Source organism: Leptonotus elevatus, chromosome 3 (assembly GCF_054856555.1).
Source record: "Leptonotus elevatus isolate MCC_2025b chromosome 3, RoL_Lele_1.0, whole genome shotgun sequence".
Taxonomy (NCBI): Eukaryota; Metazoa; Chordata; class Actinopteri; order Syngnathiformes; family Syngnathidae; genus Leptonotus; species Leptonotus elevatus.
Window position 1 is genome coordinate 10,959,593 of NC_141241.1, and position 14,244 is coordinate 10,973,836.

At 39.7% G+C, this 14,244-nt stretch overlaps 1 protein-coding gene and 1 long non-coding RNA gene across 3 annotated transcripts; one reads left to right on the forward strand and one right to left on the reverse strand.

Annotated features, from left to right (window-relative positions):
• Positions 1–1,308: 1,308 nt before the first annotated feature.
• On the forward strand, positions 1,309–5,931 carry bcl2l10 (BCL2 like 10). The gene is made up of 3 exons (XM_086070937.1): positions 1,309–1,436; positions 2,933–3,412; positions 5,234–5,931. Exons 2-3 carry the CDS (start codon positions 2,936–2,938, stop codon positions 5,354–5,356), a joined length of 600 nt encoding a protein of 199 aa, XP_085927063.1. The 5' UTR covers positions 1,309–1,436; positions 2,933–2,935; the 3' UTR covers positions 5,357–5,931.
• A 1,194-nt stretch (positions 5,932–7,125) lies between these two features.
• LOC147176912 (uncharacterized) lies at positions 7,126–11,672 on the reverse strand. Of its 2 annotated transcripts, none has more exons than XR_015094447.1 (7): positions 11,658–11,672; positions 11,444–11,545; positions 10,094–10,272; positions 9,901–9,998; positions 8,706–8,782; positions 8,573–8,620; positions 7,126–7,751 (listed from the first exon to the last, which is right to left on the reverse strand). It is a non-coding gene; the product is annotated as an uncharacterized LOC147176912 (long non-coding RNA). The 2 variants fall into 2 exon arrangements; XR_015094448.1 differs by having other exon boundaries at positions 11,654–11,668.
• Between the last annotated feature and the right edge of the window lie 2,572 nt (positions 11,673–14,244).

The following is a 14,244-nucleotide window of genomic DNA, read 5'->3' on the forward strand; positions in this document are numbered from 1 at the left end:
GATTTTGTCGTTAGTGCAATAGACAACCTGTTCAACTTGATTTCATCACGTTCAGAAGATTAGATTAAATCAGATGATGCTGATTCAGTCATTGCATAAAAGCACCCCCCACCCCCATTTTTCAAAATGCTTGGTGCATGTTATTAAGAAAATACACAAATTCCGATTTAAAACATGCCATATTTTACACACACAAATAAATAATATATATATTTATACATTACATACATTTTTACATTTAAATGATTATTCTAATTAGCTTGTTTCATCTTAATGCTGCCAGTTTAGAATACCCCCCCCCCCCCCCCCCTGTTTATTCTTGAATCGAAATCTTTTTAAAATAATTATAACAAGAAAATGGTAAACCATCACATTTGAAACCTGTTTTACATTTTAAACAAATCTATTAAAAAACATAATTGCATAAACATAAAACTGCTGGTCGATCGGAGTACTACTTGTATGAGTAGTACTTCATTTCGATCATGTCAAGTGACGACTAACTCGTCTCTGTTTCAATGTTATCAAGCTTAGCTAATCCATCTATAAATAGTTGAAATATGAATGCAATTAATGAAGTTAGAGTTGATAAAGCGTCCTGCAAACTTTAGTAGGGCTCAATTCAGAACTTTAGTGACCCTATTGAGGCCACAACAACTCTGCTAACTATTTGGTATTTTTCCACACGACTTTTTTTCAATATTTGATGGTGACATTCTTTGGCGACTCGGTGAGAGTATCATCACTTACGTGCGCACCTTCGCCAGCAGCCAGTTTAGTCATTATTTTATTTAGTGGAGAATATTTGCTCTATTGGACTTTTTTCTTCTTCTGGCGCATTACAAGGAGCTTCGCCACAACATGGAGCCAGTCTGCAACGTGACATGGAGGAGATATGGAGAGTGTGAAGCGAGAGGACTAAAATTTGAACTCTTCTTTCTGTATGTGTGTTACGAGCCAAAGGGGAAACTACTTGGCTATTTGAAAACTACAGTTTGTTAACATTCAAACCCAGCTTGTCCTAACATAGGTGACATCAGACAATCCTGCACAAACGCTTCACAACAGAGCATGTGGACTGCAACAAGGAGTGAATAAAACTGCACCTCCTGTATTTATTTATTCATTTATTTAAATTATGATTGAAGACACAAAATCACATAAGCAAACAAAATTTGTATTTTCACTTTTCAGTTTCACCGGTTTTGTGTCTCTTTTTAAGCCTTGATGTGGTTTAAGCGGAAAAATAGATGACATCACAAAGAGCCCCTTTGACCTCTTTGATATCCTTTTTTTTTCCCGGCGTAACCTGCGCGGGCGGAGTTATACATAAGTGAGTCATTCGGTCCTTCCTTGCTGAATCGGCCCAACGTCTCCTTCCGCCGCCGGGCTTTCTGCGCTGCACAGAGTCGAGCCGTTTCATTATCGCTGGGAGGGTAAGTGCTTTTATTTTCAATTATATGTTTCTATATTTGTATATCGCTGTATCTATGATGGTATGTTGTGTGTTTTGCGACATTAATGCGGAGTCAATGTACGCAGGCGCCACTGCTTGGCTGAGTTTTTAAGAGCCGGCGTAGTGAATTGGGTCCTTTGTGTCCTCCATTGCTCTGGTAACACATCAACGGCTTGCTAGCCTTGTGGCTAACCGGCGAGCAAATCCCTCAAGTTCACCGACACAACCCTTGTCTTAAACAGGGAGGTCATGTTGTGTTTTGTGTGTTATTAGCCTGTGTTTTATAGGGAAGTTGCGCGGTGAAACGAGTCGTATTAAGGTCCCATTTATCACCCGGCTTCAGCGTTCAAAACCCGTTTGTAAGGAGCCGTTAGAAACGGTTGACGTAGCTATGGACGCAGTCATAATTTTCCTCGGGCGAAGTTGAAATCGTTTTCCAAAAATATCAAGTTCCATCGGTTTTAATTGGTTTTATCTCGAGACTGATGTGGCACACACTGCAGAAAATACTCTATTTACGACGACGTTCCGTTGTTACGTTACAACGGTGGAGACGTATTTTGAATGTGTACGTATGTCGAAATGTACGTAGTTCGGTAACTCATACAGGAAATATTTTTATGAAAAGCATTTATTGGCCAATATTTTACCTGCACCCGGATGCTGTCAATGTTATGCAACTTTTATGTCTGTTTAAAGCACATCATGTGACAAAATTAACAAACCATGACTGTCGCTAATGCGGTAGTTAAATCAGGATTTCTGTAAATACATACTAAAATAGACACAAGGCTAAAATATTAAAGAATAATATGAAAAATATCAAGTGTGGCACTTTCCCACCTTTAGGTAGTGCTGTTGTAAATATAGAACCCTTGATATTTGACTTACTGTAACTAGAGGTGGGCTAAAAAATAGATTCTCATTTAGTACGATTCAAAATCAGTTTTAAATGCCCCAAAATCTATTTTATCAAAAAAAATTATACTGTCTTCCACGTTTGTGTGTGCCTTTATTGGGAGCGCTGTTCATGTTGTACCCAATTTGGCCACTTAGGGGCAGTGTGGTTCCACGGGGTCTGATACACTGTTAAGTTGAACCCCCATTAGAGAGTAGAAGTCATGATCAAGTTATTCCAATAAAAGTAGTTTTTTTGCAGCGTGGAGCCGTTCTTTTAGAGTAGTGCGCTAATTAGCATTAGCGAGTCAGACTGGAGTAGATCATTACGATTCCTTGAACATCTATAGATTGAAGCAAAAATCATTGTCAATCAAATCATTTTGAATCAAAAATCTTTCTTAATCGAAAATTTATTCTGAATGGAATTGAATTGTGAGACATTCAAAGATTCCCACCCCTAGTAACAACCCACCTCACTTTGGGCAAATAGTGGAAAAACAAAACAAATGTTAACAATGATCTATCATGATAGTTGAAAGTGCAAATGAAGAGGCTTGTTTGCTCGTGCCTTTGCAGAACATGTTGTCCCGTGGGCTGTGGAAAGAGAGCCTGGCCCTAGCCGAGGACTACATCGGCCTGTGCTGCGTGGCGGACCCCGGCGCGGCCCCTCCCCCTCCCAGCGAGGCGGCCGCCACCATGAGGCGCGTGGGCCGGCACGCCGAGACGCTCAACGAGGCGTCCTTCCGGAGCCTGGCGCAGACCTTCGTCAGGCAATGCGGGCCGGACCTGTGCCCCGGCCTCCGGAGGGTGATGGATGAGATGGTGAGCGACGGACTCTTGAACTGGGGGCGGGTGGTGTCCCTCTTCGCCTTCACGGGGGTGCTGGCCAGGATGCTGCGAGAGGGCGGCGAGCAGGAGGACGCGGCCGCCGCCGCCGCCACCAAGTTGGGGCTGGACCTCAACGAGTGGCCGCAAACCCGCAGGAAGCTGGCAGAGACCATCGCCGACTTCCTGGGCGAGGAGAAGAAGGAGTGGATGCTGGAGAACAATGGCTGGGTAGGTGAAGTGCAACCAACAGGTGTTGAGAAGGCATCAAAGATTACAAGTGGGATGGAGTTGAATTTCCGCAACGGAGGCAAAAAAAACTTGAGTGCCGGGTTAACGGTCAGCTTGTTTTAAATGTCAACCATTTTCACGCACGGCAAGCCAGCGTTTATTTGCTCAGTATGAGATTGGCATCAAAATATTGGTTGCTGATTGTCAAGGTTGGCGCTCGAGCGGCCGCTCCTCGTCAAACGGGACCGACCGCATGTCAGCTGACCATCTGATTCTGCAGCTTCGTCTCCGCTACTAGTTCCAAAAAAGTTTTTGGTGTGCTGCCCTCAAAACTCATTTTAGAAGCTCAAAGTTCAATTTGAAAAACTCGGCAAAACAATTTTTTTTAAGACTTCTACTTTCAGGTTTCCAGCGGTAGTTGCTAAAAAAAAAAAAAAAAGTCCCTAGGTGACTTTAAAGTGAACATTAACCAAAAAAACGTCTCGTCACTGGAAAGCACCCAAGCACACATTTGCACTTTGCATTTAAAGGTTACACACACACACACACACACACACACACACACACACACACACACACACACACACACTCACATTATTATTTTTTTGCTTCATGTTCAGACGACACTCTTGACAGACTGCTTGTTGACACGCACAACATTTTTTCTTCTGCAGGAAAACGTTCTATATTTGAACCGAGACGCCTCATAAATAGACTTTGACAGGCACACTGGGCTGGCTGTTTTGTGAATGGGATCACTCGTGCGCGCTCACGCACACGCATGCAATGCACGTGCGCGCCTCCTGTGTTGAGTTGGCAGCTGTCTTCAACTGCCACAAAGGCAACTCGGCCACATGGACTTGAAGTTGTGTGTGTGTGCGTGTGGCAAAGTTGTGTAGTCATTGTGAGACAAAGCAGCAGCTGTGCACACGACGACGACAGGTGGACTTCTTTTTACCTGCACTTTGACTCCAAAACTTTTGGTGCCACCCTAAAGCAATTGTTTGTTTTTGATAATATTGTGCAACTTTCGTAGTGTGAAAATGGGAGTTGTTTCTTGTGCTCCTACAACTTTTTTTTCTCCTTAAATTTAGTTTTTGCCCCCCCCCCTTTTTTAATATTGCTTTATTCTCATAAAGTTATGGATTTTGTTTTTACTTTTATTTTTGTATTTTTTCTTGACATTGAGTTTTTTCTTAAAATGTTCCAATTTTTGTTTAAAAAAAGGGGGGGGGGCACTCTTACTCATCTCACCAAAATATTTTCTTTATTTCCAGTATATTCCTACAAGAATACCACTTTATTCTCACAAAAGCATTTTTGTAATATAGCTAATTTATTCTCATTTTAAAAAGGATTACAACTTTATTCTTTAAAATTATCCCCATAACAGTAGAACTATATTGTTTTTTTTAACTCTATTTTTAGTTTAAAAAAAACAAAACAAGCAAAATTATTGCTGGTTTACAGAATAAAATATGACTTTTGTTGCAAAAGGATGGAGATTTTTTGTTACTTAAATACATTGTGATTAAAATAATATTGTAATATTACAGTCAAATGGTTTTTTTCTGTTAGTTTACATTAATGCAGTAAATTTTATCCCCTAAAATAATCCAACTTTACTCCTTATAAAATGAAAAATATTTTATGTGTGTGTGTAAAATAAAGGTTGATTTTGATGGTAGGGAACAAAAGCTTTCATTGCGCCCTCTGCTGAGTTTCGACCGCCATGCCACCTTCATAATGTAACTCCACATGACGTTGCGGTGATCAATGCTGATCTCCATGTTGTTGTTGTTGTTGTTGTTGTTGTTGCAGGAGGGTTTCTGCAAGTCGTGCAGCAGACAGTCGGCTCAGGACGCGTCCATGAAGACGGCGCTGTTGGCCGCGGCCGGCGTGGGCCTCGCCGGACTCACCTTCCTGTTAGGCCGCTCCTGTTAGGCTAACTTGGTCTACAGTTGGGTTGGTTGAGTTTGTCCCCGTCGGCACAGCATTTCATTTTCTCTGGTTTGCTAACATCAATGCTGCGCAATCAGGCAGCCGAATGTTTCAACACGCGCGCACAAGTGTTGGTCTCTTGCTCCACGCGATTGTACAACCGATCCGGATGCCTTCTTGACACACGTTGGAGCCAGCGACCGGAAACACTTTGGTCAGTCTAGACTCTGCTACAATGTGTAAAATAATTAATATATTATATTTATATCAAATGAATCCCTTTTTCTAGACTGACGTGCGTTTGTTTGGATTGTTTGTTTTTGGATGCGTGCGTGTGGTTGTGCGTGTGTGCACTGTGCAGTTGTGTGTTTGTGTCAGGCCCGGTCAGCAGGGCTGGCATGGCCATTTAACAAAATGGTGCTATATGTTTGAAATGTTACTTTTTGTTTTTTAAATGTCTTGTTTTTCTTAATGCCAGGGACCAATGGAATTTCAGATCAAGCACCCAACAACCTATTTTTACATTATTTTGCTTGTATTTATTATTTGTCACTGTTTGTAATAAAAAATCAAATCTCCATTGTATTTTTTTTTTTGGGGGGGGGTGTCTTTGTGTTATGTGGTGTAAGAAATGCAATTTTTACACAATTTTTAACATAATTTTCACGTTTTAACATAATTGTCACATTTTTACATGATCATTTTCATGTTTTACATGATCATTTTCACGTTTTTACAAATGTTTCATGTTTTAACATATTTATGTTAAAACGTGAAATGATAATGTTAAAACATGAAACTTATGTAAAAACGTGAAAATTGTCATGTTAAAGCGTGATATGGCTCTTCCGTAATATCGCCACTGGGTGTTATTCTCAAGCTTGTTTTTAATTGCACGTGACGAGTTATTCATTTGTTTACACCGAAATAAAACGTTAGGAGTACTTAATTGTGAGATATTCCTAAATTTTCAAGTAGCCTACTTGCATTCGAGCCGTAAACTGCTTGAATTAGCAAGAGCGGGATTTAAAATGGAAAAGTGTTGTGCCAGTTAATGACAACGATCTACAAAGATGTTCAATAACAAATTACAGGTGTAAACTGGAAGGAGCTTCCTGCAGAGTACAGAATGATGTACAGTACTTCAGCACCCATTTCCATCACGACATAAATCAGATTCCATCCACCTTTAATTGTTCAGAAAGACCAACGTGAAGCGTATAACACACGATGTACTGCAATTACGCTACGTTACATTCGCCATACGATGGCGCTGCGCTACAGCTTTGGTGTTAAAATGGGGTCACGTGTTCCGGTGGTGACGAAAGCGCCAACAGCAGTCTTAGTTAAAACAGCGAAATATACTCACAAATACAAATGATACTACTTAACGTTAGTTTGAGTTGAGATTATTGTTATGTTTTGTGTTATAGTTACGTTGAGGCTTAATCGTTTTTTTTAAGACAGAATTGGAGGTCACGTGTTTCCGGCTGAGCTCCACTCGCCCATGGTCTGGCAGCAAACTAGTGTAGAATTTCTGACACAATTTAAATATTAAAAATATGGTCCAAGTCACAACCTGAATTCGAACCGGAACCACAGAATTCTGAGGCAGATATTCTAATAAATTGCTTTTAAATTTCACTCTAGGTGGGATGGAAACGATGTAGTCCAATGTATGAGGCGTTAGAAATTTGTTTTAACCGACTTAAAGATTCATAACAGCTAGGAATGTTGAAATGTTAGCACAAAATTAAATAAACAGACTTCACTGTAGTGGAAAAGCTGCAGTTTATTTGACTGAATGAAGCTTCAAGACTTGCAATATTTTTCTACTCCTCTAGATGGTGGTCTTGGTTTAAATCAAAAGACGAGCACAATTAAAATTGATTGCATTTCTACTGCATCTTTAAACCATGAGCGCCATCTAGGGGGGTAACAAAAATATCACACGTAGATCATGAAGTTTCATTTGTTTATCACAAACGGAATCAGTGTTGAATCACATATTGCAAATATGTTGTGGTTTATACAAAGTGGCCGAAACATGATCATATGCAGTGCTATTTGTCTTTCCCCACCCTTTATCAATTATTGGTCCTGATTTGAGCAGAAATCGTGATAGCGAAGCTTTGACTCCAAAGCAAAAATGCACCTGTTGTTGTTGTACCAAATTAGAGCAAATTCCTTGCATTGCGTCCCCTATTGCTGATTAGATTAAGCGTAAACCAGACAGCCACGATGGGAGCAGCTTCCACAGACTCCAGATCAGCCGACGCCCTTCTGGGGCATCGTGTGTCACACTCTTTTTGCGTTTCAGCGTGAACAGTCATCAAAAGAAGGACGGTCGACGTCTGGCCTCTCGGAGGCTTTCCCATCATGCTCTGGTGTTTCTCTTCTGCGGGCATGATGATACGGACAACCAAAATGTCAAATATCAGGAGAAGAATACATTATTAAGAAAGGCCACACATTTATAATGACACTTTTTTTTTTTTATTCTTAAAAACACTAATCAGGGGTAGAGCTGGAATGGATTAATGGAATTTCAGTTCGTTTTAATGGGGAAAATTCATCAATACTCAAACTGGCTTCCCAAAGCACTATCAAATAGAAATGCCGCCATCTAGTGGCAATAATGTTGAAGTGAGCTGAATAACATCATGTAGTACTTTGCTGCCATCTTGTGGCATCTATCGGCAATTAGAAAACCTTTTTTTCTGGGAGGGGGTCAATTTAGCAGATTTTCACTATTGGCATGGCTCGCTATTGGTCGGGGAACATTGCAGACTAAAATAATTATTTTTGTCTTAATTAACTCACAAATTGACGGTGTGAAATCTTCAACAGTTTGTGGTTGAACATGAATCTATTATTCCACAAGTCGATATACATCCGAAAATGAAGCATAATAAAGCATTTGCAATATTTTTTTCCTCCTCTAGACGGTGCTCTTGGTTTAAATATAAAGGCTAGTGCAACCAGGTTATGCCAGAGAAGTCAAAAATATATCACAAGTGCTTCATGAATCTTCATTTGTCCATCACTAGTGGAAGGGTATTATTTAATTGTTCAGGCATAGCTAGACGAACACAGATACATAATTTGTAGCACATAAATAATCATTTCCAGACATTGGACCACTGCATTAGTTTATTGCGTCTATGTGGTGCTATATGATATCAATTTGAGGAAGTTTTGCTTTGTAATGTCACTCACCATTTCATCTTCCACTTAGTGCTTCATTTCTTTAATGGTTTCAATGATCTAGGCAGGCAGGCAGGCAAGTGTCATTAGTTCAAATGAAAGCTCCAAATTACTTAAGAATTCTGTGTGTGTGAATATGACTTACATCTTGGTTAACTGGAAATTTACCAGACTGCAACTTGGAGTAAATCAATTTTCCATCCACGGTCACCTCAAAACTCTCTGAGGGCAAAGTAATTATTATTGTTATTGTCATACAGCTCTTTTATGATACTTTTCCCCTCTTAAGGCATCCTATATAAATGCATTGAAATAAAGGTATATCTTGTGCTAATCTTAAACAGTAAAAGTAACAAACATTATTTCAGTGTTTATAAAGTGCATCTGGAGTGTGACAAGCAAGCAAAGTAAGTCCTTTATTTCTAAAAATGTGTGCGTGTACGCGAGCATTCTGCCGCACTATTATGAGACAGTGAGGCTAATTTAGCTGTTCACGATAGCGCTGCAGTATTAGCATTAGCTAAAAGTGTTAGCAGCCTTAGCTTCTGATTATGATGTTTGAATATTGTTGGCCCTCAGGCTGGGTATTTGTGTTCGGCTACGTCATGCGCCAAACTATTTGGCTAATAAAATTAAGTGGCTTGACGAAGAATTGCTGCATTTTTAAATTGTTAAATAAATAAAAAACGTCTCCTTGAAGAAGAGACAAGAGAACTGCTGTAAACGCAATTGGCTGGTCGACATGTTTGCCATTTGCAACACGCCCACCTTCCAGCGCCACAAAGTGAAAGAGACACAAACAGGAAGTCAAATTGCAAGTCTGAAAATCTTCAACTTGATTTTCTAATGCCGGATGTCATTTTTACCCCTCCGGGCTTTTGAGGCCGCCTCATAAAATGCAAGTTGGATCAGCAACATTTTATACTGTTGCAAGGACGAATGTTTCATATCGGCTGGTTTGAATGCGCGGCTTCAATTCCCGCACAGTAAATGTGAAAGTTTGTCTGTCTCTATGACTAACTGGCGACCAGTTCAGGGCGTAGTCTGACTTTTGCCCAGTTAGCTGGGATAGGCTCCGCCTCTGAACAGGATGAAGTTTGAAGCACAACTTTGGCATTCTGTTTTATATGAACATACATCATTTAGTTTTTATAACAATTTGAACATTTTTAAATTAATAAGCAACACATATTAAGTAAAGATCGTTTGATAACAATTTACGAATAAATACATTTTATATGTAGTAAAAAAAAAAATCACTGTTGAGATAAGACAAACAAACAAATTAATCAATAAACATAATATTTAGCTTTAATAATAAAAAAAAAAAAGTCAAATACTTCTCCGGCCAACTGTTTTGGTTACGCCGATGGTCCCGAAGTTTCTCTCCAGATCGGCAATAAGGCTGTTAACCTTAGAGCCATAACCTCAGGAGCCGCTGTAACAACACCATCAACACATTGGGAACCTTTGCCATCACCACACAACAACAAAACACTTCCTGAATTTAAAAGGAGGGCCAACTCTACTCACCAGTACTCGATGTGAACTTGCCGCATCTTGCTTGTTTTGTTTGTTTGCCTGTTTGTGTGGCTGGTCGACGAGCAGCGCGAGTCAGGCACGTTCTTGCTGGGAGCGGATCAAAACGCAAAGTCACGTCCGTCTGACTTGTTTTTATTATGATCAAATGAAACACACCCGGTGGGAGGGACCTGCAAGACCGATCGGCCAAGTTTTTGTGTCAACGTATGACGTCTGCCAGTTTGCTATTTCCTGTTTCAACTCCAACTTGAAACACAACAATTACAAAAAGACTCTTCTGCGCTTCCAGCAGGACACTTTCTGTGTTTGTTAATACAAACACACGGAAGCGTAGAGCGCAAACAAATTCGTTTAAAAAAAATTGACAAACGTTTTAGTAACAAAACTAACAAAAAGAAAACATTTCATTTTTTGACCCCAAATTAAATGCATAAAATCCAAGAATTTTTAATAAAAAACAAAAAACACTTAAATAATACTCAAACAAAAATAAAATATAAATAAAAACAAAAAAATAACACAAATGTAATTATATGTAAAGTATATAAAAAAGGAATACTGTACAAAGAAATTATTATAAAAATAAATTCTTATTGTTCACTGAGTCACAAGCTTAACATCAGCCTTCTTCTATGACAAAAAAATAAAAATAAAACAACAACGCCCAAAGTGTTGCATCTACGGCGTGACTTGCACGAGGTGACCTGAACGCTTGTTGCTCATTTTGAAAGTGAAAGAAATTGGAAAGAGCTTTCATCACTTGCATTGTAGTCATCCAGCAAAAAGACACTGGCCTCAACATTAGCTCCTTCACTGCCATTTAACTATTTCTATTAGTTTAACTTTTTTTTTCCACTTTTGTTAACAACAGTATGAAAACCTAGATAATTTTTTTTTATTTTATAACAGATATAAAAACAGATATACAATTTGTGATTAATCATGAGTTAACTAGAAAAGTCATGCGATTAATTACAATAAAAATGTTTTAATGGCCTATTATTTAATCGCCGATTATTAAAAATTTGTTGCGTCAGGCAATTTTTTTTAAACCGTAATTAATTGTATCACTTCAATAGTTAACTCACGATTAGTCACACATTTTATATCTGTTCTACATGTACAATGGAAAAAAAAAGGTTTTCATACTCTTGTTAACAAAATTAGAAACAAAAATGTTAAACTAATAGAAATAGTTAAAATATATATTTTTAAACGTTTATAGTCGTCAATGGCAGTGAATGAGTTAGGTACGCCGCATCAAAGTCCATCCGTGAACATACATTTTGGTGAGGATCGATCACAGTTTTTTGGACGCAGACCTATTTTAGAGGCAAATACCAGAAGAGTGTAGCGGATGTGACAGCGATGTATCGCTCGGAAGTTCCTAATGACGTGGCGTCGTCACCCAGGTTGGCTGGTCCAAAGATCTTGTGGTAAGACCTGTGGGCGGCAGCCACAAAAACAAATGATGTAAAACAAAATGAAAGAGAAACATAACTGTATGTTACATAAAAAAAAGACTAGAATAACAAACAGTATAAGACATACATACAATTTCCATTACGACTAATGTGGAAAAATTGCGTTCAAAATACAACTAAATGTGTCAAATGATTATATAACGATGAGCTCGGCACTTTCAGGAGTCTGATTTTGAGCAGTCAGTTAAACGACTCGTGGCATGTGACACACCTAAACCAGCATGGGAAAAAAAACGTATCAACTGCTGGCCAAACAGGAATAAAAACAGTTGAGGGAACGTTTCTTTTCTATTTGTGTCTCTCTGTCTGTGTCTCTCTCTGTCTCTCTCTCTCTCTCTCTGTGTCTCTCTCTCTCTCTCTCTCTCTCTCTCACTCGCTCGCACACGCACGCGCACGCGCACACGCACACGCACACGCACACGCACACGCACACACACACGACATGAGTGCCAGACATGTACTGCAACAGCATCACACACTTAACTTCAGGCTCCGCAGATTGTGGTTCTGTAGGTTGGGTGGATCCTGAATCCTCCTCACCATGGCTGCAGAGGCTGGGGTTGTGGGGATATGTTTTCTTCTTTCGATTTGTGGTCTCACCAATGCCTTTCCCGGATCCTCAAGAAAGAGTCGTCTTTTCTGGAGCTTCACTCGGTTCCACCCTGGGTTCAGTGCCATCCAAATGACAAAGGCAGTGTACGCCGAGATGTCAAACATGTCAAAGAATATCACCAGTGGCCAGCGTAGAGTCGTCCGTTTTGCAGCTGGAGGCCGTCACCAGCTTGTCCATGTTGTCTACCCCTCCTTTTGTGGCATTATAATCCGTGATGATCTCTGGTTTGAGATGTTCCTGGTCACAGATTTTTCCATCCACGTGCAGTGTATTCATGAGTACCACATTCTTGCCTTTCTTCGGCACATACGATACCGGGGATGTGTCAGCCGCGTATGCAAATTTGGATGAGAAAAAAGGATGAGAACTCCGAAGTAAGCATGGAATTGGGTTTGGTCCATTTCCTTCCACCTCTCCCCAAAAACACGTCTTCCTTCTAAATTAGTGCAGTCAGGAATAATTTCCTGAATGCAATCTGGGATGAAAAGCTCAAAAGAAGACTTGATGTCCGTGTTGGGCCTGGTTGCATCCTTATCACATTCAATTTCGGAATTTTTTGACATCCATATTTCCTCACTTGCTCCATGCTGACTGGCTTGTTCTGGTCCTGGGGCTCGTCTTTTTTTTGGAACTGGTTTATGCTCAATCTCATCATCTTCTTCAGAGTCACTGTCAGACTCTGAATGTTCAGAAATGTGATCCTCAAATTCTGAAACCTCTTGTTCTGAATCCTCTCCCTCTACATCATTATCAGAAACTTCTCTCTCTTCCAAAATCAATTCCAGGGCCCCCCAGAGTACCCTTTGGTCATTTTGATCGGTTATGATAAGAAACCACACTGGCAAAGCTATAATTATAGTCCCGCCTCCAATTTGTAGCAAATAGAGTGTGAGAAAATAAACATTCCCGTAAGACAGAGGGTCAAATGTGCGAGAAAATTGTGGCAACTGCTCTTTTGTGTTTCTGCACCTGCGGTTCCCACACAAGGTCTCATTTTCTCGCACATTTGACCCTGTCCTCCTCCTGTCTAGGCATGCTCTGTGTGTGTGTATGGTACACAGAACATCAATTTCCACATTTCTATTAGCCCCGGGACCCGGACATCTTATATGTAATAGAAATGTGTAGGGGGGGGGGGTGTATGGTGTGTGATCATTAAATATGTATTCTGATATATGTTCCTCACAGAATATGAGCCATGAGTTTATTGTGTCCATGTGGCGCTATATGATATCAATTTGAGGACGTTTTTGCTTTTTGTAGTGTCACTCACCAGTTCATCTTCGACTTCACGGACGTCACTAACTCAGCGATCTAGGCAGGCAGGCGGACACACACGCACACACACACAATGCATTAAAATTGAAGCTTCTAATTACTTGTGAATTTTTGGGCGTTTACCAGTCTGCAACTTTGAGTCGAGCAATTGACTATTCAACGTCACCTCAAAACTGTCTGAGGGCAAAATGTTCCTTGCAAAATACACACAAAATAAAACATGATACAAATTCAAGTATAAGAGGGATAGTATACGATAACGTGACACAGTAGACTTGTTTGCAATTTTATTAGATATAAATGATGTTCAGTACAAAATGTATACAGTAATATACCCTTAACGTGTACCCTGAATAAAAGATGATAAAGTCCATGCTCATGCAGATAACAGTATCTATAAGATACACTAGATTTAATCCATCTGCGCGAATTGACAGGTGATGACAAAAATATTGCAATCGTACCTTGTAGAAACAAAAACTATCGAGGGCGGACACACTTTTTTTTTTTTTTTTGAATAAATGAATGAAATGACACAAATGATGTCCTGGAAAAGTTGCATTGCAATCTGCCCATTTTCCCCTCCCCCGTTTTATTATTTTTTTATTACATTTTTTAAACATCGTTTCATAAAGCCGGAGATAAAACGCAGGGATACAAGATGTTTGAACATTTAGAACAATAAAAACAATGCAGTGATGCTGTAACAGATATACAATGCACTTTGATTTCTTGCTTTTTGTAATATACACATATGTTAAAAGAAG